Raw genomic sequence first — 27,938 nt, forward strand, 5'->3', positions numbered from 1 at the left:
GAACAAAGTAAGGTCCAGAAAGACAAGGGTGAGAGAGTTTGGTGTGGAAGAATATGACTGGCCTGCACAGAGTCCTGACCTGAACCCACCAGAACAGTTGAAGCGGAGACTGTGAACCAGGCCAGGTCAGTGTCTGACCTCACTAATGTTTTTCTGGAATGATGGTCAAAAATTCCCATAAACACTCCAAAACCTTGTGGAAAAACCTTCCCAGAAGAGTTGAAACTCTTATAGCTGCAAAGGGTGAGCCAACATCATTTTAAAGTCTATGGATTAATAGTGGGATGCCACTCAAGTTCATCATGTGAATAAAGTTCACTGACTGAATATTTTATTCTTTATTGATGAACAGGTCGAGCCTAAAGCAGCTGTTATATTGAATTTTTGATTTTTCGATCTAAATGTTTTTTGGATACTACAATAGTTAATCCCTCTAATTAAGTTGCTTTTTAAAGTAACACTGTAATGTGCGGTTGGTGAGATAAGGCAGAATATGTTTGAAAACGGAACCGTCCATTAATGTTAACTGCACGATTGAATGATTGAATGAGCGTGATCCTAGAAACGCCCCTGCTGAGCTGTATCACAGAAAAAATCAGAATAAAGGAAAACTCTGATAAACGCTTGCAAAAACACAGGACTGTTTAGGGGTTTGGGGGGGGGCACTGGATCCAGCATCAATTCCCGAAGACGGCCACACCCACATTACATCCTGCATACTGGAGAACTACACCGACTAATGATACAGCATGGTTGCACCGAAAACCAACACCCAAGGAGTCGCTCCGAAGCCAAACCAATGGAAAGCCCCATTACCCGACACCAGGGATCTGGAGAAAGCAGTGAATACGGTCAGTGTGCTCATTTATGGAAACAAAAAACTGGATTACTGGTAAAAAACTACACGACGGAAGAAAGGAGCTGCGTTCAAGACGGAAATGTGCCCACTTGGGCATGACAGGAAGAAAATAAAACGATTAAAGATATAACGACCTTTTTCTGTTTTTTTAATCAGATTTTCTTTCAAAGGCACTGATTCGAGACTTCGTGTAAACGAACAGACAAAACACGATTATATTTGTTTCTTCTAATAATCAAAAGCTTTTATCCAAATTAATCATGATAAATTATTAATTAAAGCAAACGCGAAAAAGCTTAAGGTGTGATTTAATGATGCATTCAGGATTTTGCTGAAGCTTTCAAGGTAAACAATTGTAAGCCGGATCAATGACCGCGGTGATGCGCAATTAAGCTCCCATCTTTCATGCTGTGCTTATATATATATTGTAACGTTCGCACGCTCTCGAGCACCAGACGGTTTGTTCTCACCACGGTTTATTGAGGAGGTACAGAAAAACGGGCCGTTAATCCCGAGGATTGTCCTCCGGTACAACTCACTCTCCAGCTCCCTAACAACAACAACAACAACAACAACAACAAGAGCCCCCTCCCATTCCTGCACACACTCAGTGACTTCCTGCAGCACAACCAAATCACGTATCTTAAAAAAAAAAAAAGACTAAAACTGACATTGAAACAAATAAAAACTAAATAAAAACTAAACCTTTTCAGACAATAAAACTAAGCTGATGTTTAAAGAAATCCAGTCTAAGAGAGGTGATTTCAGTGACTTTGAGCGTTGCATGGTTGTTGGTGTGAGCCACGTTGGTATTTCAGAAATTGCTGATCTGCTGGGACTTTGACACACGGATATTTCTAAGGTTTACAGACAACAATCTAAAAAAAGGGAGAAAACATCCAGTGAGAGGCGGTTCACTGTGGTAAAAAGCCTTGTTGATGGCAGAGGTCAGAGGAGAATGACCAGGACGCTTTAAGCTGATAGAAAGGCGACAGGAACTCACATGACTGCTCATTACATCCAACCAACCCGAATGTCCAAGCAGCACAGTCACAGTGACTATTAATGGAGGCCATCCTCTGCGTCACACTGGATGTTCATATTCCTAAGGTGGTAGTGTGTGTGGGCACCTTACAAGAAGTCCACTATGTGTTTAAGTCACGGTTTTCTCTTGGGGACCAAAGCCTAACATTTTTTATGCAGTACAGATGAACTGAATGAATTTCCTTATGAACTGAATTTTAGCTGCAGGTGTTTCTTCGTCATGTGGCACTACGCTGGTTAAAACAGACGCTTTTCTGAACAGTTTGGGTGGATGCTGGGAGCACATTACCGGTACTTTCTGACCTCGCTCCCGGTCATTTGTGTAGAATGACCATGAACTGTTGACGTCAACTATGCAACAATTTGTTTTTGTGCTTTATAGAGAAGTTAGGAGAGAAGAGAGCAGGATGAGAATACTAGGTACTCATACTGTGATGTGTGTGTGTTTGTGATATATGTAGAAGCTGGTGGCCCCCGCCATCCAACCCATCCACCCCCACCTCCTCTTTGAGTTACACCTTTGCTTCATACGGTTCATTGTCGCTGTGTTTGTTTTTATGACAAATATACACTGAATGATATAAAGACTGGAATTAATACTCAGTTATATTCAACCCAAGATTTTAGGTCTGGTGGCCCTGCACCTCATTTACAGCATATTTAATCTATATTTACACTATATACTTTGCATATGTGCACAAACCCTATGATTTGTGCTACGGGTTCTTTCTGCAGCATTGAAGGTCCCAAAGAGCATAGAAGTCTACATCATCTGTATATAGGAAGAAATCTGGAACCATAAGAAGAAGGACTCTCCCTCCTATGGTGTCTCTTATGAATGCCCGGCCAATTTTAGTGATCAGGGTAGAAGGACATTTATCGGGGAGGGATGGTCCCTCAAACAGAGCTCCTGCAGTGCTCTGAGGAGAGAGGAGAACCTTCCAGAAGGACAACAATTTCTGCAGCACTCCACCAAGCTATGACCCCCTATGGGCAAGCTGGAAGCCACTCGTCAATAAAAGGCACATGACAGCCCACCTGGAGTTTGTCAAAATGCACCTGAAGGACTCTCAGAACATGAGAAACAAAACTCTGGTCTGATGAGATAAAGATTGAACTGTTTGGCCCAAATGCCGAGTGAACTGTCTGGAGGAAACCAGGCACCGCTCATCACCTGGCCGCTACCATCCCTTTTTATTCTTTTAATTGGATCTAAAGGTGAGTCTACAGGTGCCCAGCTGGACCAAGTTTATCATTTTGACCTTACATCTGGAATGTAAACAGATGCTGGGTCTTGAAAACTAGAAGAGTTTGAATGAACTAACTGAAAGCTTTCATAAAAATGTGTTTTGTTTTTGTCATTTTTGTTATTGACTCTGATGATCTGACGTCCCTGAATAAAAGTGCACGTGAACAGTGGGTCATTAGTCTTTCTGTTTTTCACCATGCTGCTAAAATGAAAATATTTTACCTGCTGCGTGTCTTTTTTTTTATCTGTCTGTCTGCAGCTGGTGGCCCGAGGTCGGTTTGGGGTGCTGAAGGTTCCTCTGGGCTTCATTAAGGTCCTAGAATGGGTGAGTCCATCAGACCAACAGCTGCACCACAAAAACTGCAACCACAGCACAGATGCACTGTGTAACTGAGTTCACGTTGATGTTTAAAGCTCGGAAACATCATAGGCAGAATTTAATGATTCACCATACGGGAAAACACGAGTATCATCATATGAAGAGTTTATGCACATCTGCATAACACAAGACTTTGGACACACACATGAAAGACACTTTTATGGTCTATATCAATCAATATATTTTTAGTTTGTTGTAGAATTCTGAATGCCGCTTTTATGATGCAGGTTTTAATGAGCGAGCTTACTTTTACACAGAAACTGTAGATTCCAGCACACAGCAGGGGGCGCTGTAGGGAGAGGGTGGTGGCTTTAAACGTTTTCTTACTCTTCCTCTGTGGAAAAGACACCGGTTCACTGCAGATTCAGATAACTTTATATAAATTTAAGGGGGCAAAACCTGACAGTATTTTAAATAATTTAACTTAGTAACTTAAAATGGCGCGCTGATGTCTTTTTGCAGACTCTGTAGTTCTTCCTGGTACCAGTGTTTTTTAATTGGACTCTTTTTCTTCTAAACTCTTTATAAACTGCAAATGAGGAGGATTCAGTTCAGTTTTATTTATATAAATCACAACAACAGTCGCCTGAAGGTGCTTTATATAGACCCTACAATAATACATACAGAGAAAACCCCAGCAATCATATGACCCCCTATGGGCAAGCACTTTGGTGACAGTGGGAAGGAAAAACTCCCTTTTAACAGGAAGAAACCTCTGAGGCGGGGCCATCTGCCACAACTGGCTGGTGTGAGAGAAGGAAGACAGGATAAAAGGAGAAACCCAAACTACAGTACAGCCTTTATAAGCTGCATCATATTAAAGAAGTGCAGTGCTGTGCAAAAGTCTTGAGCCACCCCACATTTCTTGGAGCCAAAGTAGTTCTCCCGGCCTCTCCCGTTTTTCTTTGAACATCGCATTGTTTCCCCTTACCTGACCATTTTCAGAGGAATGTTTTTTTTTGTTTTAAACTAATTAGCACATAAATATGAATCATTCAAGCATACAAATGCACTCAACACAAGGGATGAATCAGTGTTGTATCTATACGTAGCACAAAACTTTAGCAAAGAGCTCATTTTAAATTGCATCTTTAGGCAGTTTGATGCTTGCAGCTTGTCGAAAAAACACGTTTGTTCCAGTTTCTTTTGTTGAATCTACAAGAAAATTCCAAAGTAAAGTTTGACTAACTAAAATTTGGATTTTTGCACCAACTGCTAAAAGGCCAATTGTCACAATAATGTCAGAGATTCTTCAGTATTCAGATTTTAATTTGTCACGTTGCCAGAGGTTTTCTTTTCCACTGTAGGAGCTGAATTAATTTGTCAAAAGTACAAAAGCCCTGGGTGACACTCTGATCCAACTTGTTATTATGAACTGAAGACACACAATAGACAAAATGGAAAAAACAGCAGGCTAAAATAAAGAAGATTTAATGGGATTGTTCCTTCAGTGAGCACGCCTACAATCCGTGCATCAGTTGTTATAGTTTTGAGTGCATTTTATTTATGCGTTTAGTGTCACTGTTAGTTTTGGTCTTTTTAATTATTTTTAATTTTTAATTATTATCTGAAAGTAAGTATTCCAATAAAAACACAGAATGTTTTGTAGTGAGATTAAGATTATGTGTCTTTCTGCTCCTTTTTGAACATGTTATCATGATTGTTTTGTTTTTCTTATGTTTTTTTCTTTCTTTGTTATATGATTTTAACATGTTTAAAATAAAGCCTTTTTAGTACAAAAGTAAAAATGAAATGCAGAGGCCTACTGCAGTTCAGGCTCACCTGAGCCCGCTCTGACTGTGAGCTGTTTCCACAGCTTGTGATGTGTTGTTGCTCTTTCTTCCAGTTCTTCGCCATCTTTGCCTTCTCCACCTGTGGCAGTTATTCCGGTATGTTCAAGATTGCGGTGGAGTGCAAGAGCTGGGTGCAGAGCGACCTGAGTATAGAGGTGGAGTTTGAGTATCCCTTCAGGTCAGAACAAAACCTCTGTGAACTCTGAAACTAACTTTGACCTATTTAAAATTCTTTCAAATAGTATTTAGAGGATGCAGCACTATCCTGGTTCATTTAAATGATATCGGTCAGCCCTCCTGGGTGTTTTTTTGTCTCTTTAGTGGTTCTTCAAAGCTTTGAGGTGTTTTGGGCTCATTTGGGCATTTCTGAACATCAGAGCTCAGAAGTTATTATCTGCGTGTTAATTATTGTTTATCACTTTGGTGAAAGCTCACCTTCACTAACAGGGAAACTTTAAACTCCTCTGTCAGACTCCACCAGGAGTATTTTGATGCCCCCACCTGTAAGTCTGAGTATAAAGAACGGGTTTTCCTGACTGGCGACTACTCCTCCTCGGCCGAATTCTTTGTCACCATTGGCGTCTTCGCCTTCCTGTACTCTACGGCAGCTCTCACCATTTACGTCTTCTTCTTTGAAAAGTACAAGGAGAACAACAAGGGCCCACTGATCGTAAGTACAGCCACCCGACTTCCCAGCTGACCTCTGAAAAACCTGCCTCACTCCGTCTTTGTGCCGTTTCAGGACCTGGGAGTCACCGGAGTGTTTGCCTTCATGTGGCTGGTGAGTTCGGCAGCCTGGGCCAAAGGTCTATCCAACGTGAAGACTGCGACCAACCCGGATGAAGTCATCACTATGATCAACGCCTGTGAAGATGATGAGAACAGATGCCGTGAAGTCCACAACCCGGTTATGTCTGGATTGAACACCTCTGTGGTAAGACTTTCACTGGGCCTGGGCACAGCTCTGATCGTCATCATAGGACGGGGAAACTCAGAACTTACTGGTGCCAACACTGGAGAGTCAGTAATGACCAATAAAACACAGAATATTACTGAGAAACATCCAAAACAAAGAAGCCACAATTTTCAAATGTGATTCATTAACTAAACTGCAATTATTGAACTGAAAATATCATAATGGTTAATAAATGAGGATCAAGCTTTCCTTGCACACGCTGCCAAAACCGATGTAAACTGATCAGCAGAGATCCTCTGACACACCCTCCTTACATTCTCCTGACGCCACCGACAATCACAAATGAAGGACAAGCTTATTGCTGACATTTATGTACAATTTTACTTCACTATTATAAAGAGACAGAAAAAGTGAGATGGCTTAGTGTCAGGTAGACAGACCTGTAAATTACTCCATGTCCAGGGTGCATAGCAAGAAAATATGCTGACATGGCAAAAGCCTTGCTACATCACTGGAGAGTAGCTGGTAATGTTGACTGTGACATCATGAGACTAATCTCTGAAAATATGTTACATTTACTTATTTCAGCTAATGTTTGTACTAAAGAAAGGAGCTTTGAGGCACAAATATCTGTGCATCCAAAAACATCCGAGTGTCTGTATTCACCGCATTTGATTCGAGCACACAATTTGTCTTTTAATGCGACCGCACACTGAAGAACTGGTGGTCCTACCTGTCACTCAGTGTGGCCTCAGTCCCGATCATTCATACTTTGAAGCCATAATATAATTTAAAACAATGATACTTCTTTTTAACTCCTCCCCAGTAACATTTATAAAAGGTGAAACTGGCTATGGAAACTAAACCCTTTTGTAAACATGATATTTTCTATTGCAAAGGTGTTTTAACATGGAAGTCTGTTGGGATTGACTAGTTTCTGGAGTGGGCTTCAAGTGGCCGTTAGAGAAACTGCAACTCTAGGAACAAAAATCTGCCTAAATTTGAATTTGAGAACTTTGGAACGTTCTTCGTTAAGATGTTTTGTAATGTCCCATAATTTCATTGTGCTTGTACAATGACAATAAAAGGTTTTTCTATTCTATTCTTCTATTCTGTGCTGATAAAGTTTTGAATCTACATCTAAACAGAGACTCCAGGGTTGACCTTCACTGTCTCCCGTCTCAGGCATTTGGTTTCATTAACCTGGTCCTGTGGGCGGGAAACCTCTGGTTCATCTATAGGGAGACGGGCATCATCGCTGACTCCGTGTTGGCACCGCCTCCTCAGGAGAAACCTGCTGCACCTGATGCCCACGTCAAGCAGGGGGCCAACGAACAAGAAACATACACCAACAAACAGGCAGGCTACCCACCTGACTGCAGCCAGGAGGGATATCCCCAGGTGAGAAGACATTTGTGAGCTAATGCTCAGGAAACAAAATGCTGCAGCAGGTAACCGCACACCTGAAGGTCTGTGACTAGATGATGTGATGCTAGTTAATCAAAAATTGGTTAGCTAGCTACCTTTGACTGCTTTCTTGCCGCAAGGGGTCGCTCTGCATGTTTTATTTTGGCTCCTGATGACTTGCCCGAAATCCAAACATTTCATTGTTCCATTGTTCCTTCAGTTAAGTAGATAAACCGAACTAATGAAAATAATGATTAGTTACAGGCTGAATATGTCCTGGTTTTTGTTTTGTTTTCTTGCCTCCTCCAGGACGTGCAGTACAGTCAGGGCTCCAACCATCAGGGGGCGCCGACTTCCTTCTCCAATCACATGTGAGCTGTGAGGAAGAGGGTGAGTCAGTGAAGTATGTTTAGTATATTTTATATGTGGCACTATATAGAGTATGGTACTTTGAATTCATTTCTTCTTGATTGATCAGTAACTTGTTTCTTGTTAAAAAACAAAAACAAAAAAACAGGAACTAGAGCATCCACACACCAGGGGGCGCTGTAGCACTAAAAGAATAAAACTTGATTTTAAGATTTTAGTCTTATCCTGTCTGCTGTTTGGAACCAGAAGTTTTCATGTTTGAACTATAAGGTGGAGCGCAAAGATATCAACTAGCTAGCATAGTAGGTTAGCAAGCAGAGACAGTTAAATATGCCTAGTATCGTGTTCGTGTGGTGTGTATTCTTGTACAAATATATGTTCATTCAAATCATGCTGATGCAAAATATTTAATCTTTTTTTTGCAGAATGATGCTTTTTTTAATTCCCTGACGCAAAACATTAAAACTTTTTTAGGTCATGATAATTTGAGAAGTAGCTCTTATATGAGAAAATGTCTCCAGTTTGTGTCTCTGTCACAGGAAGCGTCGTAACGAGCCAACAGTGAGCCACCTGCAATCTACCCACAATGCAACACTCCATGGAGATCGATGAGGGAAAAGAGGTTTAGATGTTCACTATAACAAACTGATGTATAAATGATTAATAAAAGCTAACAACCAAGACATCCATAACAAATAGTAACCTGTAACCAGTGACAGTGCTGATAGGACTTACACACATTAATCAGTTGTATTGAATAGATATCACTTTGAACAAATATATAATACATACTGAACTACTTCTTATTTAGTACTAATCTGCCCTATCCACTGTTATATGACCTGCTATATGGTGTATATCTATATGATAATGGTGTTCTGCCTGCTTATTATCTGAATGTATCTGCAATCTATATGGTTACTGAATCATATATGAACATGAACTCACTGCCAATCATATTAGACTTTTGCAAGAGCATTTATGCTTTGTAACCAACACATTGCATTTGTTTTGTGCACAGTTTAAAACATGTTTTTAAACGGTATAAGGATGGATCCAGAAAAAATGCATTCAAGAAATCTTGAATGAGTTTTAATGGTGTAATAAAATAAAGTTTGACACATTTAAAAACAAGCTTTTGCGCTCTCTTTGTTGAGTCGGCTGTTTGTGGAAGTTTAATAAACTGATCTGTTATGAACTCTGCTCTTCTCTGGTTGTCATTTTTGAGTTTTAAACTTCTTTTCAACAAAAGTTTAAAGAATGAATCTGAGTTTAAGGTGGTCTCTACTAGGAGGAAGTGAGAGTGGCCCAGAGGTCGATGATCCAGAGGGGATCAGAGCATCCGCCTCAGAGTGCTGGGTGGTGCGGTTCATGTGTTTAGAATGAGTGTTTTTCAGAAAAATGGATGAGATTTTGTTTAAAGCGGCAACAGGAATTTGGGATATTGTATGTGTTTTGTTCATATGTAGAATGATGTGGCTGTCAGTAGAAAATGTCCAAACAAAATGTCAACTATTGTGATTAAATAAGAGAAATCATTTTGAGAAGAGAATGTAGTGTGAAACCTGGCCAAACGCCATAGTGCCGCACCCACTAGAGCATCTGGCAAAAAGTCTTTGCCAAATCAAACGAGTCGTCAAAAATCAGACTTGTTGCCAGCCTGTCAGGCCCAGGCTGGCAACAAATGCCTTTGGCGCTGTTGGCCTACACGGTGTCAATGAAAACTGTGCTGCTGTTAGCCAAAGACAAAGGAAAGAGGAGAGAGGGATGGCATGTTAGCAGGCAGTGAGAGAGAAAGAAAGGTGAGAGCAGGGATTTTAAATGTTGATGCTTGAAGTCAAATGGCTAATGCTGAATGTTGAAAGAGAGGAATTCTGGAGTAACTGGATGAAGTGGTAGAGAAAGGGTTAAAGGAACAGAGGTAATGAGGTCATCATCATCAAGAAGAGAAGGAGAGTGAAGGCAGAGACAAGGATTAAATGATGAAAGCTGAAGAAGGAAGAATTTGGCGACAGTTCAGGGAAAAGACTGAGTGTTAGTGACGAGTTACTAGATAACTGAGAAAGTACAGTTGATGTGGTGAGAGAAACTGCCAAGAAGGTGTTCGGTGTATGCAAGACGGCAGGAAGACTTGGTGGTGGAATGAGGAAGTACGGGAAAGTGATGGAGGTGTAGAGGTCGAGCTGCAAAGGATGTGAGCCAGGTTAGAGTGGTTAAGGAAAGAGATGGAAGTGAATAGAGTGAGCTGAGAGGTTGTAAGGAATACTATGATGAGCTCAAGATTGAAGAAAATGAGACAGGAGAACTAATAGCGGAAAGTCATTGAATCTGGAATTTCAGAGGATTATTAGAGGACATGAGGGCAGCTGTAAAAAGGATGAAGATTGTGCTATAAAAACCCAGAGCAGGAAGTGTTTCTGTTAAAAGCTTCCTCCGTGGCTTTCTGCCCTTTGACACGATCTCAGTTATTGGCTATAAATCTTCAGATGGATGTTTCAGTCAGCGAGCTGTTTTGGAGTGTTGCTGCTGCTTTTCTTTTACGTTTGTTTTAATTTGTCTTCTGTCAGCCAATCAAATGTTTCTGGGGAAGAAAGTGATGCTTCCTCTTCTTTTTCTTCTTCTTGGGTCAGTCTTCGCGTCTCCATTGGTGCATCTTTTGGTTCTTCTGTGTTTAGTCTGTTGTGTCCTTCTCTTCATTCTTAGCAACTTCCATGTATCCTTCTCTCCTTGTTATGGAAATACATACTTCTTTGCTTTGGTTCTTATATTACCTGTTCCTTAACTCCTCGTTTATTTAATTCCTTATCTCTGTAACTACTTCTTCCACACTATTTCTTATATCTTTCCCTCCTCACTTGTCTCCTTATTGCCTTTTTTGTGCCCTTATCTTCCTCGTCATGCCGCCTCTTATGTCCTAATCTTAATCCTTGCCCCTTTTTGTTTTATACACTTTATATCCTTTTCTCCTCGTGTCCTTTTCCCCTTTTCCTCCCTCACCCGCTCTTTCCTTAAATTCATGCAATCCTCTCTTTTTTCCTTGTATCCTATTTCTTGCATTCCCTTATGTACTGATCTTCTTACTTGGCCCATTTCTTATTACCTTCCTTATCTTATTTATTTCGACTTTTTACATTTGTTTTCTCCTCTGTTGTCCCTGTGTCTCATTTCTGAAATTTTATTCCCTTATTTTATTTCCTTGTGTCCACATCTACCTCCTTACTTCGACTCCTTCCTTATGCCCTTACAGCCAAACTTATCCCCTTTTATGAACTTATCGCTTTCTGTGTCTTCTTATCTCCTTCCTTATGTCCTTAAATTATTTTATGTCCATATCTCCCACCTTATTCACTCCCATAATTCTTAGTTCCTCCATTTTTCATCACATCCTATTTTGTCCTCTGTCTTCTGTTATTATCTTATTCCATCTCAAAATCCCTCCGTCTCCTCCTTCTCTTTCCTTTCTCCTCTCGCCTTCTCTCCTGAGTCATCGCTCCTCCCTCTCTCTGTTCCCTCCCCCCCTCCTCCCTGTTATCAGAGGAGTGTCTGCATCCTGCCTCAGTGTGTGTTTGTGTGTGTGCTCGGCCTGTAGCATGGCGTCTCTCGGCCTCCTGCTGCTCAGCACTGCTCTGATCCACACCGCTCAGGTAAGGACGAGTCCCACCGACACCACACACACATACAGAGAGAGAGAGAGCATGTTTACATATGTGTCGCATGTGTGTTTATCCAGCCATTCATCTCCACGGTGCTGCATCATCACGGTAACCTGACACTGATGCAAAACGATGTCACTGCTGTTTATCTTCTACCTGTCAGCACACACACACACACACATCTGTATGTGTGCCTGTCTTCTGTTTTCTATTTCATTGATTAGGTATTGACTAACTGGTGAGAGAAATCAGTGCAGAGAAACTGAGATGTTGTGAGGCTGCGGCATCTACGTGAAGATCAAACTGAGTTTTAGATGTTCGGAGAGAACCAGAACCAGGTCAGAACCAGGTCAGAACCAGGTCCAGGGTCTGCGTTTGGACCCTCAGATGCATCATTTCACCGTGGGTCCTCTCAAAGATAGCAGGACAATCATGAGTCTGTTTTTGTGTGTGGATGTGTGTGTGTGTGAGTGTGTGTGTGTGTGTGTGTGTGGGTAGCTGCTGTGTCAGGAAGAACATTTCGTTTCAGCTGCTGTCACCATAGCGACAGGAGACGGTTACCCACAGCAACACGGCCGTAGATTACACAGGATACAGCAGGTCTCCTGACACATAATGACTGCTCTGCGTGTGTGTGTGTGTGTGCGTGCGTGCGTGTGCACTGCTGTTCATTATTTGTCAGGACAGTGTTCGCTTCCCTGAGCATACAGACCTAAATGACTGAGCGATAATAGAGATGAGGTTTATTGTCTCTGAGGGAAAATTTGTGTTTGGTCTCACGGCGCTGTGACAATAAAGTTATGTAATCTTTATTCAGTATGTGCACAACAACACAACTGCACCTGTACTGCACACAGTGCTCACTTTGTTACCGAGGTTTAGACACTGACATCATCATCCTGGACTTTAATTTTTAAACATGTTTTAAAGACTCACCGACAGATCCTGGCGTGGCGGTCTGTAGGTGATAAGCAGCTGTGTGCTGTCACCCGGGGGGAGTGTAAAACACGTACGGAACAGCTTACAACGTGGGCTGCTCTTGTTCATGTCCATGCTTTTGGTGCTCCTTTAGCTTAGAGAACAAATGTTGTTTACAAAGAACATCCTGAGCAAACCGTCAGTTCTCTGCTTTTACCTGCCCTTTTTCAATCTGACCTTTTCATGCTTATGATTAAGTGCTGCCATTCTCTTTACTGGTCTAGTCCAACAGCGTTCGACCTGTGCATAATGTCATGCGCTGTTAACTTTTGTGGGACTTATGGTCCCATTATGGTGTCTGTTTACATACCTGTTTGGCTACACAGACATATAGGTTGTGGGAATTCAACCAGCAAGTTGATCGACATCAGTAACGTTATAGATACGTAGCTTCTATCTAACTACTACAGGGAAACGACTGAAAACAACACGTACTGCTTAACCTTACTTCTGCTGAGACCCCTCACTTCCAGATAAATATGAGGGTTGTGATAATAAAGCTTGATTTTGTGTAAAAATGTTAAAGAGGGGCTTATTTTGCGCATCTCCAGCATGACACATCTGCATGATTCAGTTCAAATTAATTCTTTTTGAACCTTTTACTGGGTCTTTATGCTGCCCATTAGTTCATCCTGTCTGACACAAGATCTTTTCGCTCCTCTCCCATTAAAAGCTTCTTCCTTCTTACTGTAGCGCCACAGAAATATGAAAAATATGATGATTCTTTCAGAGCTCAGGTTTCTTGGTTGCTTCGCTGTTCCATGAGGAACAAAGTGACTTTCACAGTCATGATGAGTACCACAGACAGACAGAGCATAACTCTGAAACAAATGTATCTCATTAGAAATATGACTTTCTTTTTAAGGGTCGCGTGATCAGGTATCCAGGCAACCGAGAAACCTGAGCGCTGAAAAAACATCTAATCCTATTTTAACCCAAACCATGATCTTCTTTTTAATTCTAACCAGGTAAAGCTAACAAACCAGCACGTTAGAATAAAAATAAACAGCAAATAAAAATGCGACCTCGGTCGGCTCACAGAGACGGTGTATTTTCATTGGATCATTGGATTGTGGGATTTGAAATATAGACTCTCCCGGCGCCCCTGCAGCCACCTAACATGGAATTATTTTGCTCTTTAACTTTGGAAGCACTTCACTTTTCTTTATAATCACGTTTCACCCATAGATGATTGTGGATTCAGGGTCTGAAAGATGGATGCAAGTGTCTTAAACATGCATTCTTTCCAATAGCCAGCAGGGGGAGAGTCTTCAGGTCTCAAACCCCAGACTGGTTGTATTAAGTATATGTGAAATTGGACCTTTGCTTCTTTGGTTTGTGACCTCAGTAAACATTGTCCTTGTGCGTTTATGATCTCAGTTAAGGCTTATTTATTGGTGTCAAATGGGAAAGACGAGGCAGGGTGTAATTTGGATACCTGCCTCGTCTTTGGGAAGTTACGATGCTATCATATTATGAAAACTGGAATATCTGAGCAGAATCCATAACACATCTGCTGGACCTGTGTTTTTCCATACGGTGCACAGTTCAGTCTGGAAAAGACTGAAAGATTGTGATATGATGTGAAATTGTGGACATTTTGGCTAAATATGACTAAATTCTCCCTCTGTGCTGCACAGAAAGCAAAGAAAAGCTCTTTCTTAGGTTTTTATGCTGATGTTTTAATCTCCCAGAGCGCAGTGTCAGAGCTGCTCTAACGTTTGCAGAAAATACTGGATCCCACAGTGAGTCAGAGAGTTATTCTCCTCAGAGGGCTCATTACCTCCTCCTCCTTCATCTCTTCATCACGCCGCTGTCTCACCATCGCACAGAGCCACAGATACAACCCTCCTCCTCTCCGGAATAAGCTGCTCTGCTGCAGGCGGAGACATATTATCATCGTAAATCAGTGTTAGTTCGAGAACTCTGACACATCTCGGCTGGAAATTAAAGCTGCTGCAGCAGGATGAACCCGGATCTGTCTGCTGCGATCGCCTGGCATGGAAGATTTAATCATCTCACAGTCAAAGCGACATCTTCTTTCATGTGAAAGAAGCTGTTGAAGCATTTTTCCCTCATGCTTCCATTAATCCTGAGCAAAGATTGCTCGCAGCCTATTCAGACTCTGCATACTGAGGAGCAGTTTTAGGTACTTTACCCATGAGTCGCTCAATATCAGCGCAGATGCACTGATGTGTAACTGTCACTTAAGCATTAAACATCACATCTGCCAACATATCTGTCTCCCAATGACGAGGATTAACACATTTCATTCAGACACTTATGACAGAAAGAATTGCTAAATTTAAGCAGAAGAGTATAATTAGAGGTGATCGTTTAGCTCATCATTCTCTGAAAATAAGAGATGCACAGGAACTGGGAAGTGAAAAGTAAATATCCCCTTGGAGCCTAGAGGTTGATGCCAGGGGTGGAGGAGTTTCCACTCCAGGTGGTGCTGCAGAATATATCGCCAAATTTGGATGGCGTGTTCAGTACAAGCATGTTTGTGTGAGATGTAGCACAGATCTTTTTCTCGTTTTTAAAAAATAGTAGATTTAAAGAATGTTTTATTTCTTAATAAATGGTGGATATTTGTATGAAGCATGGTTAAAATTTGAAATAATGAAGCCAGAGCATGAAAAATGATCCCTGTGAGCCAAAAGCTCAGACTCCAGGCTGCTCTAAATGCTCTGCCTTTTCCCCAGATGACGCCACTGATATGGGATATCTCTAATATAGCTGTCTCAGACACAGCTCTGGCTATGAGCACAGATGTTTGGGAGGGGCAGCCAATCAGAAGAAAACTGGATAAAAGCACAGGAGAAATGAACTAAAATGACTGCACCAAGCCCCAATATAAGATGAATGGTGATTATGGTGGCAAAGCTACTGTAATTGAGTATGAGAAGAAAAATATGGAGCTGTGAATCGGCAGGCTAGGTTCACCGTTATTACCACAAAGCCTTCAGCATAATTAGTTGAAAGCAGCTCAAAGAGCTTTTCACAGCAACGTGTGGTGGTGAGATCCATCTCAGTTGCACATCTAAGTGGTAACTCGAGTATTAATTGTGATGTGAATACTAAATAGAAGAACAATAATTTCTCAGTGCAATCATACAGCCAGCACTGCTGCTGAGTCACCGTAAGTGCAGCTCACTGATTAATATCACCGTGGTCTGAGAGTTTGATATAAATGTGATCACCCCGAGGCCTCAGACAGCTCATCGATAACCCTCTCTGCTGTCTTTCATCACTGTATCAGTCCTCCTCGGTCTCACTTAGGAACAGAAACTGCTGCGTCACATCTGTTCTCACACCTTTCCTTCCTTCTGTGAACATTTCGACACTTTGTGGAGAGGGAAAGTTAACTTTCTATCATCCCCTCATTGGTTAAATCAAGATGAAAAGGAATTATTCTCTCTTAAGTAAGAATCTCATTGAAAGCAAATCACCCACAGGGAAATCGAACTCCTGACCTTTAGCACTAATGAATATTGAGTTAACTAACCGATTAACACTTTAAAGAGACTGCTTCAAAGATTTATAATGTTGACATCCAGGCACATGGAGAGAAGTCAGTTCACAACACAAGGACATGATTACATGTATATATGCATATTTAATCATGCTAGAGTGGAAGTTTTGTGGCTCTCTGATCACAGCTAGTTCATATCAGTGGTGCTACATCAAAGGAAAAGCTCTGTTTGCAATAGCCTGATCAATATTTCCTGCTTTGTAAGACACAATCTGAAAGGACCGTAACCATGGAAACAACATCGAGATCTGTACGTCCTTGGTGCAGTTTTGCAGGGGACACAACGTTAATGTTTCAACCTTGTTTGCTTGGTGGGAGTGCTGCACGGATCAATATCGGGCACTCTGTTTTTCAGCTTCCACGTGCTCTGCTGTATGCCGATGATGTTGACATGTTCACATATGGAGGAAAGAAGCTGAGCAATTAGCTGTTAATCTGCCACATATAATGGACAAAGTTTCAAATTAGCTCAAGTGAAAGTCAAGTATTTATGTTGGTGGTGATTAATTTGAGGGAGTTCTTCTATTTTGGATGTATTTGTATTTCATACCTTATTTAATATCGTATCTACCTGCTCAGTTACTGGAAAGGGAAATTAGCTAGTCGCTAAATCTGACAGAAGGCATCTGTTCTTTCATGAGATGGATTTTATTTTTAATCCCTGAGAATAAAGATTTAAGCTTATCTAAGCTGTAACTTCTGGTCTGTCTCGCTCAGTCTCTACCTGCAGCTCGTGCTGGGGGCCATGGCCTGGATGTGTCAGTGGGTGGAGTCAGACGCCAGCGCAGAGACCTCCCTAACCTGCTGCCTTATGAAGACCAGATGATGGCATATCCCGCCATGCAGGGAGGAGGCAGGGCCAATGACCTGTACTACCAATCAGATGACTGGAGGGGGAGGGGCTTGGACCAGGCACTGCAGCGATTGGTGGAGAGAGACCAGAGGAAGGAGCAGGAAGAGGAGCAGCGAGCGGGTTAGGAGACTTTAATCCTTTAAACCTTTTTTAAACAACTTTCTTTTATGTTTTTCTTGAGATTTTCATTTTCAGGGAAACTTTGTTTACTTTGTTTTTAGTGTTTTACATATGAACAAAAATTCTGACTTTGTTCTAGAAATTTTCATTAATTTATTGGTAAAAAACAATATTTTGTCTTTTTTTCCTCACATCACTTCAATAATTTCCATTGTAAACGTTTCTCCGTATTAGTTTATCATCAGTATATTTATTTAGGCAAAATGAAAACCAACTTCTAAGTACACCAATCAAATATGTCCACAGCCTACCTGGCAGCTCTGCTCCGCCTACTGAGCGAGGCAGAGAGCGCAGGACTGGTCGGTCCGGGTGACGTGGAAGTGGTCGAGGAGGAGGAGGATGAGGAGGATGATCAGGGCCCCACAGGGGACTTCCAGGGCCCTGCTCCTGCAGACTATGATGAGACTGGAAGGGGGATGAGCATGGGGAGGCCCCGGGCCGCCTGGTGGGGCCTTGTGGAGCCCCAGCTTGCTCAGGCCCTGCTTGACAGGTAAATTTTAGTTTCATGCTGAGAATCAGTAGGAGACAGAAAAAGTAATCAATAATAATAAAGCATGATTTTCTCAGGATGGATCCCCGGCTCGCTCAGACGTTGCTGGAAAGAGCGAAACAGGAGAGACGTCAGCAGGCTGGACGAGTCGCATCAGGACTGAGCCGAGACCAGGAAACCCTGAGGTGAGCTCACCAATCTGTTAATGGATAAACGATGGATCAGTTCGCTCCACCTGCAGCTCTGCAAAGTTCTTTTTTAAAAATCTGTGCACTGTAACTGTGGGTTTAATTATTAAATGAAAGTACTTTGAAAAGAAAGTTAAGAAATGGAGAGAAAGAATCAGAATATACTAAAAACAGTGTGAACAAAGTTTTAATTTAGCATCATTAATTACAGAATGAATTAGTTTTCTCTGAATAAAAGTTTTCCACCCTAAAATATTGAAATGTTTTGATTATTTTTGAGAGACATCTATATTTGTCTCCTCCTCTGTTCACATATTAACACTTTGTTGAGAACATCCAAAGGTTTACAGGGAAACAGGGTTTGATATCAGAGTTAAGTTTGCACGTTCTCCCCGTGTCCAGTCCACAGACTTGTAGTTAGTGGGGTTATTGTAGATGATTGGCAAGGCAAGTTTATTTATATAGCCCCATTCAACAGCAAAGTGCTTTACAGAGACATTAAAAATCCAAAACAAATAAAAAGCATGATTTAAAATGGGAAAAAAAGAAAGAAAGGAACAGTAGATAAAATCAGTAGTTAAAATGTAAGTTTTGAAATTTAAGCTTAAAAGTGTGGATTTGGTGCTTTATTCAAATGCAGCTGAGAACAGGTGAGTCTTCAACCTGGATTTAAATAAACTGAGTGTTTCAGCTGATCTGAGGCTTTCTGGGAGTTTGTTCCAGATATATGGAGCATAAAAGCTGAATGCAGCTTCTACGTGTCTGGTTCTGACTCTGGGAACTGATAAAAGACCGGATCCAGATGACCTGAAGGATCTGGAAGGTTCATACTATGTCAGGAGGTCACTGATGTATTTTGGTCCTAAACCATTCAGAGCTTTATAGACCAGCATCAGAACTTTAAAGTCTATCCTCTGACGGACAGGCAGCCAGTGTAAAGACCTCAGAGCTGGACTGATGTGGTCCACTTTTTTGGTCTTAGTGAGGACTCGAGCAGCAGAGTTCTGAATGAGCTGTAGTTGTCTGACTGATTTTTTAGGTAGACCTGTAAAGATGCTGTTACAGTAATCAAGCCTGCTAAAGATGAATGCATGGACTAGTTTTTCCAGGTCCTGTTGAGACATCAGATCTTTTATCCTTGAAATATTCTTGAGGTGATAGTAAGCTGATTTTGTTATTGTCTTAATGTGTTTTTCTAAGTTTAGGTCTGCATCCATCACTACACCCAAATTTCTCGCCTGGTTTGTGGTTTTTAGGTGTATAGATTGAAGTTCTCTGATGGCCTGTAATAGTTTTTCTTTGGCACCAAAGACTATTACTTCAGTTTTGTTTTTGTTTAGCTGGAGAAAATTGTGGCACAACCAGTCATTAATTTCCTCAATGCATTTACCAAGAGCCTGTACAGGGCCTCGGTCTCCTGGTGACATTGTGATATATATTTGTGTGTCATCTGCATAGCTATGATAGTTTATTTTGTTGTTCTTTATAATCTGTGCCAGTGGGAGCATGTAAATGTTAAACAGAAGGGGTCCCAAGATGGAACCTTGGGGAACTCCACATGTGATACTTGTCTGCTCAGATGTGAAGTTACCTATTGATACAAAGTATTTCCTGTTTTCTAAGTTTTGAACCAGTTTAGATTGGTCCTAAACTGCACTGCTCGCTAAAAGACACACTTTGAAAACTAACTTAAAACATGATGCACGTAGCACTGAATTATGTTAATCTCTATGAAATTTAGTAGATATTGTTTATTTTTATTTTTAGTACATCAGGGATCTGACTGTGACAATCCAGAGGATGTATTTAGTGTTTTTCAATCTTTTTGTTTTTTGACACACGTCAAAGCAAAAAAAATCTAAAGGCACACTTTGACTTCCCTGAAGACCATTTGGGAACTAATATCAGAAATGTTATTATTAATTATGTGTCTTCATTTGATTTGTTTCAGTTTTATACTTATTAGAAAATGTAAAACTGAACTTAATGATCCAATGTGATGTGCCCACAGCTGCTGAACCACCGACTCTTTATTTTATGATGTAAATTAATAGTAATATGATTTATTAATAAATTGCTTACTTATTTTGTTTAATAATATTATCAATAATAATAATACTAATAATCATCATCATAATAAATTCAAGATGGCCATGTATCCCCTCCTTAGGCGGATGGTTGCTGGGATACTCTCCAGCATCGGTCCTAACGGTGCCTCGGTCGCCTCCTCTGGTCGCAGAGCGAAGAGGGACCTGTCAGCCAAAGCACCTGAGCCTGTTAGCTCCACCCACAGAAGAACCCGCCGTTCTCTTGACGACCTGGCTCCCCCTTCGCCTAGCAACGACCCTCCCCTCCTCAGGGTGAAGAGGCTGGAGGATTATGACGGAGAGGAGCAAGGAGAGAAGCTGCACCCCCAGGTGGTCGGGCTGCAGAGGATGAAACGCATCGACACTACGTCAACAGGCGACGCAGAGGAACTGAATCATGGGAGTCGTAGGCGCCGGAGGAGAGCTGCTCTGAATTACGACCCACAAATATTGGTTGATCAGATTCTGGAGTACATGAGGGAGTGAGGAGTAGAGAAAAGAGTATACGTTGTCGTTCAGGTTTTTATCTGTGCATCTTTTTCATTTGTTCCTGCTGCTTTCGTGAACATTTATCAGGTTGTTTGTTGTAAAAATGAGGAGAAATGTCAAACAGATGGAAAAGGATAAAACGGTTCTGTTTGTGCGACTCTTTAAAACACTACATTTCCCATGAGCCTCAGCAGGCACTATTCCAGCACATTCAATGAACCAAAATCTAAAAATTCACCTGAATCAAATTTGTGAAAAGAAACTTCTTTCTCAAGCTCTCCGATTGGCTGATAATCTACTGCAATGGTCTCTGAGGCTTGTAGTTAGACTCTTCATTACTGTAATGTGGTTACATTGTTACAGGTTCGCCATTAAATCGAGCTTCCTTCTGTCAAAAAAGATGGAGAGATGGTGGAAAGTGGTAATAACCTTGGCAAAAGCTCATCAGCTATGTGATCAATACGTTCTCGTTGTGTTCCTGTACTTCAGCTTGTGATGATTCGTCTGTCTGTGGTGAAATTTTGATTCATGTCACACTCAGAAATAAAGTCGGTAAAGTCGACCTTCACTGCCGTCTGCTGTCTGTTTTTGTCCCCACCAAAGACGGACGTATCCTGTGGTTGTCGAAAGGGAGAACAGTGTAGGACCTGTAATTTTTCTAATGGCCAGCAGGGGGAGACTCATCTGCTTGCAAAAAACAGTCCGGTTGTGTTGAGGTCTATGGGAAAATTACCCTACATCTTCTTTAAACTTTAACCTCACTATACAGTCGTCTGGTGAGTTTATAGGTTGAGGTGGCAGTTTCAGATCTTATTTGATAAAAATAATCAATTATGGGTCACATTGGTGTGAAAAAATGACAGTTTTATCACAGTCTTCACACCCCAAGTACTCTGTATTTAAGTTAATAAATATGAAACAATCATTCTGACTTAACTGTTTAAAATATATATACAAAACAGTTTAGCTATAATATCATTAAAAACAAACAGCACATCTTTTTGATTATTCTGTTTCAGGTAAGTAAATTAACTAGGTTAAGTCTTTCCCAACTTTGTTCATCAAACCTTTGGAGGTCCAGATCACATAATTTTCAACTTCCCATTTCTGGGAAAAGTCAAATCCAGGGTACAGAAATAACTCATTCCACTTAACAGCTTTGTTACATTTTAATAAAACATTGAAACAGAAAAACTTTTGAATCATTCCAAAAAACTGTTTTCTAATAAACACGTCTGGTCTATGGAAAAAAAAAAAAGTTAAACTGAATCTAATAAAGACACAGCATAATCTCATTAACAACAAAAACATTTTAAACACAGAAGGGAACACATTTATTCATGTACCTTACAGGTCAAAGGTCATGCTGACAGCAAACACTAATGCTCTCCATCAGTTTTATCTCTGTGGTTAGCTGAGCTTAGCACAAAGAACCGCGCTGCATCTGAAATCCCATACCCAACTCTAACCTACTCCCGTACACAGACTCAGTATGTGTGACAGTATGTCATTCACATGTGTGTTTATGCCTACCAAAGTGAACTCTTACAGGTTTATATACACACTTGTGTGCATGAATGTCATGGTAATTTGGGGCTTTTATTTACTTTTTTAAGCTGCTCTTTTTACAGGGTGGGATGATTGTCCAGCATACATCTTTAAAGATTAAAGAAAATGCTCTTAATTCAAAAAGTATAGATACAGGCTCAAATAGTAACAAACACTTAAAAGATTTTGTATAATCTTCATCAACCTGCTAAAAGAAACTTGAGAAGCCCTAGTCAAGGATGTTACGATGTTTAGGAACAACCCAAGAGCCTCAAGCCTGCCATGGACTAGAAACTGGTACACCAACATCACTGTCCACAGTGGAGTAAGTTTTACATTGCCATGGACTGAGAGGCTACCTACCAAGAAAGAAACCCCCACCCAAAATCAACACCTTCAAGCTCCTCTGAAAGTTGCTGCTGCTCAAACAGACAAATTCTATTTCAGATGACACAAACATTGAGCTATATGGCAAAAATGATAAGGGATATATGTCTGGAGGAGTAATAGTGAGGCTTTCAAACCTAAGAACACTGTACCACCTGTGCTCTGGGGCTGTTTTGCTGCCAGTGGTACTAGAATAATGAAGAATTGCCATTTCAAAATGATTGACTTGGACACAACTGGACATTCTAGCAAACACACAACAAAACTGGCTTTGGGATGGATAAAGCAGACTAACATTAAGGTCCTAACCAATATATATGAACTCTGTCATTTTTGTCAAGACGATTGGTCAACTATGAGCCTGTATGACTCTGTAGATTAGGGAAAAACAATAAATAAATTCAAACTTATGTTTTAACAGTCATTAAAGACGTATGCTGTATGATCATTTGATGAAACGAACATTTCAAAGAAATCATTACAGATGAGCGTATATAAACTTCTGACCTCGACTGCTCATTTACATTGAGACTGAAGGGTTATTGCACAAGTTGTTGGTTAGTAAATAATTTAGATTTTATCCTAATGAATAGATGATTTCAGATGCAGCGCTTAAGCGTGTTAGCTAGAAAGGGAATCAAAGAGGTTTAGTTGACTAAAGAAGCTAGCTAGACATGAAGGGTAATGTATACTAACAATCCATCTAGTACTATTAATCCTGTAGGAGCACTTTATTCATTTAAACACCTTAAGCTAACACAAATCTAAATGAACTTGTAGCTAACTCAAAGCAAGCTAACCTAGCTAAAAATCAGACTGGAAGCATAGGCGTATATCATAAAGCTAATGGTAACTTCATTCTGACTCCTAATGACAAACTGCTTGATAATATGATATACAATGTAAATAAGACATTTATTCATGCTGAATACATTACTGGTAGAAGCTACTGCTATCTAGGACACATTTAAGATAAATCTGGCTATGCTAGCCAACAGTCTCCCTTGCTTCTAGTGCTTGTGCTAAGCTAGGTTAACCACTTTGATTAAAACAATGTTTTACTTAATAAATGCTGAAAAATGACATAAGATGATTTTATACAACATAGGACCACTGATCTTCAGACCTAACATATTGTCACAGCAGCCCTCTCCTTTTTAACCTTTTTAAAAACCTTTTCAGACCTAAATCCATCAAAGTGACCTGCCGTCACTTTTACATTCAAGTAGGTCTATTTAGCTCATTCCCATCTCCATATTTTCAAACGGTACTCCACACAAGTCCCTAAAGGCTGAGCTAAGAGAAAAATGAGTACTCTAAATAGTACAGCGAATACGCTTGGCTCATGCACACAGATTTGTGGCACTGATTTGCAAAGGACTTCGTTCTTCAGCGAACAAAACATGGACACTTAACTGCCAAGCAAGACCAAATTTAATGGTAGAGTAATACTGTCTAACAATTGTGCTTCTCATCACTGCTGGGCCACACGTTCATCTTGAAATTTGCAGGGAAGTCACAGGGATTACCTTTACAACATCATGTTTAACATGAATATTCAACACCATTAGTTAGTTAATGTTAGCTTAAAAGTCAAACAAAAAGCAACAGTATAACAAGTTTCATATTAACATAAAGCCAGTCTAAATGATAAGACAGTGGCGTGGATACTGTTTCACCCCAAAATATCAGATTTAACATATCAACTCTAGGCTGTTAACTGGATTTTTAACTTTTAACTACAAAGCAGATTTTCTTTCTTTCTTTTACAACTTTTTTAAATTTTAAAAGCTGCAGAAACAGTTACTAAACTGTCTTAAACACAAGGCTTGATGGACCATAAGATAAAGCTGATACTAAGCTAAAAGGATGGCTTGATAGAACAGGAAGTCGGGAGAGAAATCTAAGACTTTCCTTCAATTTGCTGACTTAAGTTTTTTCTACAAAATATCCCAAATATATTTTAATTTAATGCGTGGGACAAATTTCTTTCTGCTTTAAAGTTGTCCTGATTGATTGCCACACTGTGTAGAAATGTTACTATGTAGCAATCTATTAACTGTGCTCATCCAGTACCAACACTTCATTTTGCTCCCAGTGGTTAGTTTAAAAAAAACAAAAAAAAACATGAAGGGTCCATCTATTGGAGGTAGGTCCAGCCTGCTGACACAGGTGTTATGACGGTATCACTAATGTGAGAGTGAAGATAAAAACTGGAGGTCTAAAAGGGGCTTAGTTCTCCTTTGATTTACTCCATCTCGCTCGTTTTCTCACCATTTTTCTTCGACTGAACAGCGACCGAATGTCCCGAACACTGAACTCACCACCGCAGAGCCTCTTTCCTCCTGTTGTTACATTCCTCTGTTCAACACTAAACAACTCCTCCTGGAAACATCATGCAGCAATGAACGATTGCAGCTGAAGGAGACAGTCGTGCCATGAAATGCAGAAACAGATGATGATGATGATGGAGGATGAAGAGATCGGGCGGAGTTGAAGAAATGAAGACCGAACATCCCTAAGAGAGAGTAAAAAGAAATAAATATCTGAGGCTTTAAAGACAGAAGACTAGTAAAACATAAAGAAGATACTCACCTGCTGATTCATGCTGTCATCAGCAGACCTGTGGTCACTGCAGCAATGAAAACAGAGTCTTAGTATGAAACTGTGAAGTTAACTCGTCAGATGAGTTTACCCCCACACTCACCTTCCTGGGTATCTGGTGGAAGTAGGGCGTCCTGTCTGTTGGCGAGGACGAAGGCCAGTGTGGCCAAGATGGCATAATCAAGAACTCCCAGGATGGCCAGAATGTAGGCCCAGTGAACTGAGCAGTTACCTGGAGAGAAGCTGCCCACCTGGAGGCAGATTCACGATTAAGGACATCATTCTGATAAAACACCCAGAAGCAAAACGATCAATCAGAATCCTCACCGAGTCTCCGCACAGAGCTTTCATCTCCTGACTCTCCCATGAGTCAGGAAACAGAAGACACGCCAATGCCAGACAGAAACCTGCAGAGACAAGGAAATGCTGAAAAGCTGACCTCTACAGGCAGAGAGAAGAACTACAGAAACACTGTCCTCTAAAATAAAACTAGTGTCTGACCAAGCAGCAACCTCCAGCCTGGTAAATCAAGCCAAATGTAAAAATAACCATGAGCTGCAGTTCTGCTCTCTAGCTGCAGAAAAACCACCACGGCAGTGACCAAAGTGTTAATGTTTGGGATTCAATGACCCATCAACATGACTAACCTGCAGTCAGCTGCAGCCAGGCGCAGATCTTGTAAACCGTTGCGGCGCTGCAGAACCTGAAGAGACAGAGACAGAGGACGCTGGTCCACACCGCCAACAGAGACACCCCCACCAACACCGCCACCGACTGCAAGGACGGCAGTGGAGACAGAGTGGACAGACCACCGTGACAGTCTGGGACCGGCCAGTCTGACTCCATGCACACCTGACAACACACAGGGATACATGAACACACATGTCATACACATGTTCATTAAAGTGATCAGGTTAGCTATTTGATAATCCATCTGTGTGCAGGTGTAACATGTGTACATACAAATACAGAAACCCCTAAAAGATCCAGCTGTGGATTGGACAGGCACCGTTTCTCACCTCAAACAGTCCCAGTGTGCCGCTGGGTGGCTCTGGTCCCGCCTGCTGTGGGCGAACGTCTGTGGTGCAGATCCAGGACGGCTGCACCAGGATAACCACCTGGATGATGGCAAAGCAGAGAGTGCAGACGGCCCAGAGGACGCCAACGGCCCGGGCGCTCCGCACAAACTCAGTCTGGTACAGGCGGGAAAGGTCGGCAAGGCCGGGAGACACCGACATCACTGAGAAAGAGACACGTTTGACCATGACGAGAAAACTGTCTGTAGACTTTCTTAAACAACCTGCAGATTCTTTTACTGTCCTAATCCTTCCATAGAAGGCGCTTCGTGTCAGCTCTGCTACCCTGAAACCTGGAATTTTTACCGTGGCAGGACGGTTGCACGGTAAAAAGTACAAAGTCTGTGTGATGTTAGATTATGCCAACGCAAAAAGACCTGTGAATCGTATTTATATTATGTGGTGAAGACCCTACAATAGATCATAAAGACTGACATTCAAGCAGAGACCAATGTGAAGACAAAACTAATACAAACTGAACTACGTTAGACCTTCGATTACTTTAAAAGGCTTATAATCAGATTTTATTACAGCATCGTACTCGCCACTGTTTCCTTCACCGTAGGTTCAAAACATATCAGCAGATTATAGCACGAAATGGAAAATGCTCTATTAAAAAAACATGCATCCTTTCATAAATGATAGTCCGGTGTATTATCTGCTAAAGGCGGCAGCAGGGAGGAAGTCTTAACATAAAATCCTCCACTCCAGTCACTGTACCTGCACAACGTGAATGAGAGGTGGAGACAGGTGTAGCGGCAGGAGCTCTACCTGAGATTTTCAGCTGTGCAGGCTCAGGGAACAGCTATGATTGGCACATGCAGGCACGTGGTCAGGTGCTGATTACGGGAGCGCGTGCATTTATGGGAAGCCAAAATCGTGTTCGAGATTTAAAATTCGATTAATCGTGAAGCCCTAGATGCACAGACGGAGCATCAGTGAATCACAGAGGCACAGGGGGAGTCTCGCTCTGCATCATCTCTCTGCAACAATGAGCACAGACACCGACGCTCAGGACAGCCTGCAGAGAAATTCTGCAAGGACCAAGTGGGGAAAAACCGGAGTTGATACCGAGAACACGAAAAGATGCAGAATCAGAGCGACCGACAGCCAATCAGCGGCCGATAAACATCAGATCACCTACAGACCAACGTCACATCATCACCCCGTGATTTACCGAGCACAGAAACGGCACGAGCCGCAGCCGTATTCATCCGGTAAAAAGAGAAAAACGGCATCAACCAACCTGCAGCGTGAGGAGCTCCACCTGTCTGTCCGTGAGAGGATGCTGCAGCAGCAGGGAGGGGGCGGGCTCCTCTACATCCCCGGATGTGGAGCTTCCGCTGTAAACAATAATCTGCTGATCAATAAGCGGACGGAGAAACACGAACAACAGACGAGCCTCCACACTCGGTCGTTTGTAATGAGCTGCGCCTCCTACAGGAGGACTGAGGAGCTGCAAGAGGACTGAACGTTCACTTTGATTCATCTCGCACCAATTTACAACAAGAGGGGGGAAAGATGTGAGCAGCAAATGGCTCATTTTACCTTCTTTATGCGTCTGTTAATTTGCACCAATGCATTCTATTCTGTAAAGGTGCATGACTGTTTACCACTGAGCATGTTCATACACTGTACTTAAAAGAAGTACGCAGCAGCAATAACATCCCCGACTTGACTCTGGTCGTGTTAAGGAGCCGGAAGTGACCATATCTGAATGAGAGGGAGGAGAGGGTGTGTTTAGCAATTTCCCATGAATACATCTCTCACTTCTGCTAATCTGAAATAAAATACAGGCATGTCATCTCACTCATATAGACTTCTTGGCTGGTCTCTGCCTCACAGCAAAAGATG

At 41.4% G+C, this 27,938-nt stretch overlaps 3 protein-coding genes across 4 annotated transcripts; 2 read left to right on the forward strand and 1 right to left on the reverse strand.

Moving 5' to 3' along the window:
* The first annotated feature begins 586 nt into the window (after positions 1-586).
* Positions 587-9,157, forward strand: LOC134618789 (synaptophysin-like). Of its 2 annotated transcripts, none has more exons than XM_063464356.1 (8): positions 587-851; positions 3,412-3,477; positions 5,378-5,502; positions 5,796-5,994; positions 6,067-6,258; positions 7,426-7,641; positions 7,957-8,037; positions 8,556-9,157. In XM_063464356.1, exons 1-7 carry the CDS (start codon positions 750-752, stop codon positions 8,020-8,022), a joined length of 966 nt encoding a protein of 321 aa, XP_063320426.1. In that variant the 5' UTR covers positions 587-749; the 3' UTR covers positions 8,023-8,037; positions 8,556-9,157. The 2 variants fall into 2 exon arrangements, with proteins under 2 accessions (XP_063320426.1, XP_063320425.1); XM_063464355.2 differs by having other exon boundaries at positions 588-851; positions 8,538-9,155.
* Positions 9,158-11,529: 2,372 nt separating this feature from the next.
* On the forward strand, positions 11,530-21,037 carry pcsk1nl (proprotein convertase subtilisin/kexin type 1 inhibitor, like). The gene is made up of 5 exons (XM_063464354.1): positions 11,530-11,660; positions 16,900-17,155; positions 17,462-17,705; positions 17,783-17,890; positions 20,064-21,037. Exons 1-5 carry the CDS (start codon positions 11,607-11,609, stop codon positions 20,464-20,466), a joined length of 1,065 nt encoding a protein of 354 aa, XP_063320424.1. The 5' UTR covers positions 11,530-11,606; the 3' UTR covers positions 20,467-21,037.
* A 440-nt stretch (positions 21,038-21,477) lies between these two features.
* lhfpl4b (LHFPL tetraspan subfamily member 4b) lies at positions 21,478-27,837 on the reverse strand. Its single transcript, XM_063464362.1, has 7 exons — positions 27,331-27,837; positions 26,028-26,248; positions 25,656-25,860; positions 25,336-25,415; positions 25,112-25,259; positions 25,000-25,036; positions 21,478-24,922 (listed from the first exon to the last, which is right to left on the reverse strand). The coding sequence occupies exons 2-6, from the start codon at positions 26,244-26,246 to the stop codon at positions 25,008-25,010; spliced, it is 681 nt and encodes a 226-aa protein (XP_063320432.1). The 5' UTR covers positions 26,247-26,248; positions 27,331-27,837; the 3' UTR covers positions 21,478-24,922; positions 25,000-25,007.
* Positions 27,838-27,938: the final 101 nt, after the last annotated feature.

This window comes from Pelmatolapia mariae, linkage group LG20, assembly GCF_036321145.2.
Source record: "Pelmatolapia mariae isolate MD_Pm_ZW linkage group LG20, Pm_UMD_F_2, whole genome shotgun sequence".
Classification (NCBI taxonomy): domain Eukaryota; kingdom Metazoa; phylum Chordata; class Actinopteri; order Cichliformes; family Cichlidae; genus Pelmatolapia; species Pelmatolapia mariae.

Excerpts from the sequence above, each read along its gene's own strand:
- pcsk1nl (XM_063464354.1), top strand. The coding sequence starts at position 11,607 with ATGGCGTCTCTCGGCCTCCTGCTGCTCAGCACTGCTCTGATCCACACC. Across the intron at positions 11,661-16,899 it reads CTCTGATCCACACCGCTCAG|TCTCTACCTGCAGCTCGTGC; the intron begins GTAAGGACGAGT and ends TGTCTCGCTCAG. Across the intron at positions 17,706-17,782 it reads GCTCAGGCCCTGCTTGACAG|GATGGATCCCCGGCTCGCTC; the intron begins GTAAATTTTAGT and ends TGATTTTCTCAG.
- lhfpl4b (XM_063464362.1), bottom strand. The coding sequence starts at position 26,246 with ATGTCGGTGTCTCCCGGCCTTGCCGACCTTTCCCGCCTGTACCAGACT. Across the intron at positions 25,861-26,027 it reads GCACACTGGGACTGTTTGAG|GTGTGCATGGAGTCAGACTG; the intron begins GTGAGAAACGGT and ends GTGTGTTGTCAG. Across the intron at positions 25,260-25,335 it reads AAGCTCTGTGCGGAGACTCG|GTGGGCAGCTTCTCTCCAGG; the intron begins GTGAGGATTCTG and ends ATCTGCCTCCAG.
- LOC134618789 (XM_063464356.1), top strand. The coding sequence starts at position 750 with ATGGTTGCACCGAAAACCAACACCCAAGGAGTCGCTCCGAAGCCAAAC. Across the intron at positions 5,995-6,066 it reads ACAACAAGGGCCCACTGATC|GACCTGGGAGTCACCGGAGT; the intron begins GTAAGTACAGCC and ends GTGCCGTTTCAG. Across the intron at positions 7,642-7,956 it reads GCCAGGAGGGATATCCCCAG|GACGTGCAGTACAGTCAGGG; the intron begins GTGAGAAGACAT and ends TGCCTCCTCCAG.